We start from the raw sequence: 7894 nt of genomic DNA, 5'->3' as shown, positions 1-7894 counted from the left end.
AATTTGCGAGCATAGGTGTTCCATCCATATTTAGCTTACTCTCTACACTCACAATATGAGAATCTTTCTCAAATCCTTGTTAATGTACTCAAGTAGGCTTTATTAAAAAATCACACCAGGTCTAACTCTGTCAAACCAATTATGATAGCAAAAAGTATCCAAAACTGCGGTAAAGTTAGTTTCATGCACTGAACACAAACAGTTTCATGAACATTCCAAGGCTTGACCTTGACCTCTCTTGTACAATAGCTTGTACCATGAGTCATACAGATGAGGTGGGGGTAGTGGGGCTCCAGAAGATATAAAAAAGTACTCCACAGCTGGGTAAGACTCTTATTAATCAGAGGTGATATATATGAGCGTGTGAAATCCCCGTTTCGGATTCAAATCCACAATGGGCCTCACACTGTCAAGAAGCTATACTGCCAGTAATAAGCAACCGGAGAAAACAACTGTGTTCAAGCCAGAGCCAGGGGTGGTGTTCAGGATCCCTGCTCTCATCTACTTGAAAGAGACACACACATACCTGGCCTTTGCAGAAAAGTGGATTTCAAAATCTGACAACGACGCCAAATGTCTTGTGCTGAGGAAAGGGACATCTCAAAATGGAGCCATTCAGGTGATTAAAAACAATTTTGGTGATTGGAGATAAAGTCCTTATGGTTTAAGTGCATTGACAGTAGTAACTTTACTTAGTGGTCTCTGTGTACAGTCAGTGAAATTAATCTGCATATTGTGTCTGCATGTGTGTTTACTCCAGTGGTCCCCGGTTGAAGAGCTGAAATCAGCATCTTTACCAGGATACCGCACCATGAACCCCTGCCCAGTCTATGAGAAGAATACCAAGACTCTGTTCCTGTTCTTCATCTGTGTGCTGGGCAAGACATCCGAGTGTTGGCAGATCTTCACAGGCAAGAACAGGGCCCGTCTGTGCTATGTCACCAGCAGTGACGATGGCCAGAACTGGAGCGAGACAAAGGACTTGACAGACAGTGTGATTGGGCAAACTGTTCGAAGATGGGCCACATTTGCTGTAGGTCCCGGGCATGGCATTCAACTGGAGAGCGGAAGGTTGATCATCCCAGCCTATGCTTACATGCATAACTCTCGCCCTGTAACAAACTGTTTGAGGGAGGCAAACGCTTTCTCAATACGCAGCGATGATTCTGGCCAGACGTGGACAATTGGTGAGAAATTTCAACATGAGTCACCCGAGTGGGAGATGACAGAGGTCATAGACCATGAAGGCAGGAGTCACCTCTACTGTAACAGCCACAGAGTGGAGGCCCTGATTGAGAACCGTGGAGCTTCCTTGGAGGAGCCTCCATTGGCTCCCGAGCTGGCAGAAACACGCAACGGTTGCCAGGGAAGTATGATTGACTTTCCTGCTCCCAATGACGAAGCGCACGGCGTAGGTGACCCCTCTTCACCCGTGTCCGCAGGCGGCCAAACCTGGCTCCTCTACACCCGCCCTACCAACGAGAGTAGCAGAGTAGGCATGGGGATGTACCTGAACCGCACGCCCCTGAGCTCATCTGGATGGAGCCGGCCCTGGATCATCCACAGTGGGCCCAGTGGCTACTCTGACCTGGCCTACAATGAGCACATGGGAAACTTTGCCTGCCTGATGGAGTGTGGGAAGGAAGATGAATTTGAAGAGATCGCCTTTGTGCCTTTTACCCTTCATGATGTTGTTCAGGCAGAAGTTATGGATATGACAGAGAAGAAATGGTGTTATTGTTATTATTGCTGCTTCTGTTGTTGGTGGGATAACAAAAATGGTTGCAGATGCTTGTAGTTGCAGATGAAACTAGTTTCCCTCTTAATGCATTATTGTAAACGTTTGGAAGTTATGAGAAGGGATGCAATTTGTCATTTCTACCAGTACCAGACCAGCTGACAAGTTCAATCTGCATCAGGGGCTTTAACCCATGCTCAGTTTTCCTTATTATCCATGAAAAAGATCATCTCAAACATGGTGGGTCCGCCAATCCCCAGCAGATCTCTAGAAAAAGAGAACAGGCCGGAAGAGTAATTTGTAGAAATAAAACATAATAAAAGGGTTCTCTCTGGTGAACCAGGCTTCTAAAACAACTCCTCCTTTTCGCCTATGAAATCTAAGATGTCTGCATTAAAGTGTCTTAACAAGATCATGCTTGGAGAAACCTCTTCATCAGGGTAGCTGGCATGCAGTGCTCCGCCGATGACTGACTACTGCACCTGAACACTGACCCACCATTCCTGACTAGAAGCACATTCTAAATGCACTGGTAATACAGAATCTATGTCTGCACTGTACATGCTTTTGATGATTGATTATGACCACGTTTAGCACTTTCATTGCATCCACTGGAATTGTTACGTTTTAAATCAAAATGCACGTGTTTAGTTGTGATCCATTATTCATGCTGCTTACAGTACCTGGGTGGATTGTAGTTGAATACTTTACTACATTCTTATTATAAGTTACAATTCAAGAAATGTTTCCCTCCACCTCCTAGCTTACCTTTATTATGATTCTCTCCAGTTGTGCTGGTCTACTCCCACACTGACATCACTGCCACCAACTTTGAACGTCCAGCAAACAGGCATGCACTATTACTTCATCATTCTCTACAAAATATCTAGAAAAATACATTGTTATTAACATTTCTGTAATAGTGATAGTAATAATCATTAATTGTTATATGAAAGGCATGCCAAATCAGCAAATACTAAAGAATATCTAATCATTCTTATGTTTATCAGATAGTCTCCATGATTTTTAAAAATATTACACAAGATACAGTATGACCATCGATATAACATTTTTCATGATTATAAAAAATAAGATTCAGCTGATTTTCTCATTTACCTTGCCTATAAGAAGAGGAATGTATATCCTCATTGAATACTGCACTGTCATGGATGATGTAACAATAATAAACCTTTATAAACTTGTATTATTTTCACTAATTTCATTATTAAAGTTGTTGTGTAATACATGTCTCACAAAATCCAGGTGTAGTGTACAGTACACTCTACAGAATAACAAGGGTAGGCTACTGTGATTATCTGTACCATCTGTGCAAGTTCTCATTGTTTTCAGATCGGTCTGCTTGTTATATCATTACACAAACAAACACAAAACTGCTTTCCTAAATCAATCTTGCTCTTATCACAGTAGGCCTAGAGCATGATGTAGGGAATGACTTAACTTCGGTTTTTACTCTTGTGAAATAAGATTTTGTTTTTAACATTTTGTAACCTGTGAACTTGTTAAGTTTGTTTTACACTAGAGTCCTTTGTAAGTTATTTGGCTCCATGTCTCTCTCTCTCTCTCCCTCCAGTGAGTGTACCTATGACTTTCACTTTATTGTGATATAATGTAATGACATTAACGCCTGAAATGCATGCCGACTCTCCTGTGGAGTTGGCCCCGCCCCCTGACACCGTCCAGTTGGGCTTGGCGCACCCGCCGACCTTGTAGGACCACGTCCACTCCCAACACACACACCTAGTTGGGAGCTTCCATTATCCTTGACCAATAAATTATTGGCTTAGGACTGGGAGCCAATCACCATCAAAGTGGGCGTGATCTTGAGGCAGGGCATCTTCACCCTGGACCAATGACTTCATAGCTTTGACCCAGATGCAGTTCCCTGTTTGGGGGCCGTTTGGCTAAGCTATGATCTGGCTGGAGCCAAGGAGGAGCCATACTGTAGGACAAACTGTGATAACACACTGTGGAAAAAAAAAAAAATTCAAATAAATGCATGTGAATCATTATGTAAATGTGACCTTATGGTTAATAGGAATGACAACGCCATTCTCTTTAAGGGGAGAGACCCTAATATTAATACAACTTGTTACCTAGGCCTACTTAATCAGTCCACACACAAGGTATCGAATGAAGGGGTGGAACAGAGGCTTTGTAGACCAAGTGTTAAAGTTTTATTATAATTCTCACAGTAAACACGCAATAGCCTATAAAACTCTGGACTACAAATAGGACACGGTTACCACTAGTGGATAATCAAGATGCCAAATAAACAGAATACGGGCACTCAAGGCCAAGCACTATAACCAGAAAAGGGCACTCAAATTACACGTCAGGTAGAACACACTTCAAGTGGATATTTCACTCGTTAGTTATTGCACACAGGCTGATCACAGCACCTCTAATATGTAAAGAAAACCACACAGCACTTCTAGGTTTAGAATAAATCACACTGGTAAGATAAGTCTGATCAAATGGCACGAGTTCCTAGCAGTAGGGCACCTAAACGAGGCACAGAGGGTTACAATTATAATCCCCAACAGAGGCAACAGGGAGGAATAGCCTCTGAGGCGCCGATGCAGCCTAGAAATAGCCTACAGAGAACTGATTATCTTCATTCGTAAGCACAAATAGAACTAGAAAGTACATTTCCTGGAGAAAATGTGAGGTGGGCTAGCTGCTGCAGCTGTATGTAACAGCTACTGCTAAAACTACTATGGACCAGGTAATCTCCATGCACCCACCGGCGAAGACCGTGCGTCTCTAGCCCACTCAGGGGCTGAGTTGTGGGGTCTGTGGCGTGGACAGTGGCATGGTGGTGAGACTCCGCCCCCTCAGGTCAGAGCTGGTCGAGGACAGTGTACCCCTCTCCGGACCACCTACCCGCCCGCACCGGTGAAGACCATGTGTCTCTAGCCCAATCAGGGGCTGAGTTGTGGGGCCCGTGGCGTAGATAGTGGCGTGGTGGTGAGACTCCGCCCCCTCAGGTCAGAGCTGGTCGAGGACAGTGTACCCTTCTCCGGGCCACCTACCCGCCCGCACCGGTGAAGACCATGTGTCTCTAGCCCACTCAGGGGCTGAGTAGTGGGGCCGTGGCGTGGATAGTGGCGTGGGGGTGAGACTCCGCCCCCTCGGGTCAGAGTAGGTCGCGGGCAGTGCAGTGACATCCGGGAAAATATAAAAATATGAGTTTGCAGCCTGAAAAAGAGTGTCATTCTGAATATTTCTTTGAATATAAGGAAGGAAAGAAAGAAAGAAAGATGGATGGATGGATGAAAGGAAGATGGATAGATGGATGGATGAATGAATGAATGAATGAATGAATGAATGGAAGAAAGAAAGAAAGAAAGAAAGAAAGAAAGAAAGAAAGAAAGAAAGAAAGAAAGAATGAAAGAATGAAAGATGGATGGATGAAAGAAAGAAAGATGGATGGATGAAAGATGGATGGATGAAAGAAAGAAGGATGGATGGATGAAAGATGGATGGATGGATGAAAGAAAGAAAGTAAGAAAGAAGGATGGATGAAAGAAAGAAAGGATGGATGGATGGATGAAAGAAGGATGGATGGATGAAAGATGGATGGACGGATGGATGGATGAAAGAAAGAAAGAAAGAAAGAAAGGATGGATGGATGAAGATGAAAGATGGATGGATGAAAGAAAGAAGGATAGATGGATGGATGGAAGAAAGAAAGAAAGAAAGAAGGATGGATGAAAGAAAGAAAGAAATGGATAGATGGATGAAAGAGAAAGAAGGAAGGAAAGAAAGAAAGAAGGAAGGATGGAAGTAAGGGAAGGAAGGAAGGATGGAAGGAAGGATAGGAAGGAAAGATGGAAGGAAGGAAGGAAAGGAAGGAAGGATGGAAGGAAAGAAAGAAGGAAGGATGGAAGGATGGAAGGACGGGAGGGAAGGAAGGATGGAAGGAAGGAAGGAAGGAAGGATGGAAGGAAGGAAGAAAGAAAGGAAAGGAAGGAAAGATGGAAGGAAAGAAAGAAGGAAGGATGGAAGGACGGGAGGGAAGGAAGGATGGAAGGGAGGATGGAAGGAAGAAAGTAAAGGAAGGATGGAAGAAAGGAAAGGAAGGAAGGATGGAAGGAAGGAAAGAAGGAAGGATGAAAGGAAGGAAAGAAAGAAAGAAGGAAGGATGGAAGTAAGGGAAGGAAGGAAGAAGGAAGGGAAGGAAGGAAGGAAGGAAAGGAATGAAGGATCGAAGGAAAGGAAGAAAGAAGGAAGGGAAGGAAGGAAGGAAGGATGGAAGAATGGATGGAAGGAAGGAAGGAAGGAAAGAAAGGAGGAAGGAAGGATGGAAGGAAGGAAGGAAAGAAGGATGGAAGGAAGGGAAGGAAGGATGGATGGAAGGAAGGATGGAAGGAAGGAAGGATGGAAAGGATGGAAGGAAGGAAAGAAGGAAGGATGGAAGGAAGGAAGGAAAGAAGATAGGGAAGGAAGGAAGGATGGAAAGAAGGAAAGAAAGAAGGAAGAAAGGGAAGGAAGGAAGGATGGAAGGAAGGATGGAAGGAAGGAAAGGAAGGATGGAAGGAAGGAAGGATAGAAGTAAGGGAAGGAAGGATGGAAGGAAGGAAGGAAAGGAAAGGAATGAAGGATTGAAGGAAAGGAAGAAAGAAGGAAGGGAAGGAAGGAAGGAAGGAAGGATGGATGGATGGATGGAAGGAAGGAAAGAAAGGAGGAAGGAAGGAAAGAAAGAAAGGAGGAAGGAAGGATGGAAGGAAGGAAAGAAAGAAGGAAGGAAGGATGGAAGGGAAGGATGGAAGGAAGGATGGAAGGAAGGATGGAAGGAAGGAAGGAAGGATGGAAGGAAGGAAAGAAAGAAGGAAGGAAGGAAAGAAAGGAGGAAGGAAGGATGGAAGGAAGGAAGGAAGGAAGGATGGAAGGGAAGGATGGAAGGAAGGAAGGAAGGATGGAAGGAAGGAAGGAAGGATGGAAGGATGGAAGGAAGGAAGGAAGGAAGGATGGAAGGAAGGATGGAAGGAAGGAAGGAAGGAAGGAAAGAAAGAAAGCAAGAAGGAAGGAAGGATGGAAGGGAAGGATGGAAGGAAGGATGGAAGGAAGGATGGAAGGAAGGAAGGATGGAAGGAAGGAAGGAAGGATGGAAGGAAGGAAAGAAAGAAGGAAGGAAAGAAAGGAGGAAGGAAGGATGGAAGGAAGGAAAGAAAGAAGGAAGGAAGGATGGAAGGGAAGGATGGAAGGAAGGATGGAAGGAAGGATGGAAGGAAGGAAGGATGGAAGGAAGGAAGGAAGGAAGGATGGATGGAAGGAAGGAAGGAAGGAAGGAAGGAAGGAAGGAAGGAAGGAAGGAAGGAAGGAAGGAAAGAAAGAAAGCAAGAAGGAAGGAAGGAATGGAAGGAAGGAAGGATGGAAGGATGGAAGGAAGGAAGGAAGGAAAGAAGGAAGGAAGGAAGGAAGGAAGGAAGGAAGGAAGGAAGGAAGGAAGGAAGGAAGGAAGGAAGGAAGGAATGAATATGAATGCTACCACAGTAGTCAATAAAGGGTGCCTGTACAGAGAGCATGCACGTGTCCCCAAATTCAAATCCCAACTGACACTGAGCATCCTCTCATTCACTTCAATGGAAAGGCATGTTGGCTTCAGACAGCTCTCTCTCAAAAAGTATAAAGGTCACAGCCTAGATTTTGACACCGTATGAATCCTGAGAAAATGCTGAACATTTTAGGCTATTATATGTCCGTGTAGCTTAAAAACTGTAGGCATTGCGACAAGTTAGAAAAAGAGTAAAAATGCAAAATTAGCAGCTCAAAAGCTAGAGTGTGTTGCCATACGTTTCAATGAGGAGCGCAGTTGCCGAACAAATCGTCATACAGCGAAAACTATAAGTCATACGGCTTAGATACTTACATTGTACGAATCAGCACAGTTCTGTGAACATTTTGATGTATAATATGTGTGTGAGCTTTCAAAACTGTAGGAGTGCCAGCAGTTTACAAAATGTGTGAATATTTTCAAAGCAACTGCTGCCACCACTCTAAAAACATAAAATTTCTGAACATTCCAAAAGCATTTCAAGCAGTTTCAATAGGACAAAAAAATGTTTTAAAAGTTAAATTTCTTAACTATAAAAAATATCAAAAATCTGAATGGATCCGTTCAAGAGCTGAACG

The 7894-nt window shown here is 43.8% G+C and overlaps 1 protein-coding gene across 1 annotated transcript; it reads left to right on the top strand.

The window, feature by feature from the left end:
* Positions 1-394: 394 nt before the first annotated feature.
* Positions 395-3469, top strand: LOC311323357 (sialidase-3-like; the record flags this gene model as incomplete). Its single annotated transcript, XM_084455558.1, has 3 exons — positions 395-619; positions 761-1699; positions 3440-3469. The coding sequence occupies 3 exons, from the start codon at positions 395-397 to the stop codon at positions 3467-3469; spliced, it is 1194 nt and encodes a 397-aa protein (XP_084311684.1).
* Positions 3470-7894: the final 4425 nt, after the last annotated feature.

The sequence above is a fragment of the Borostomias antarcticus genome (genome assembly GCF_949987555.1).
Source record: "Borostomias antarcticus genome assembly, chromosome: 21".
In the NCBI taxonomy this organism is placed as follows: domain Eukaryota; kingdom Metazoa; phylum Chordata; class Actinopteri; order Stomiiformes; family Stomiidae; genus Borostomias; species Borostomias antarcticus.
Note: the sequence above shows the minus strand (reverse complement) of the source record. Positions and strands in the feature narration are given on the sequence as shown.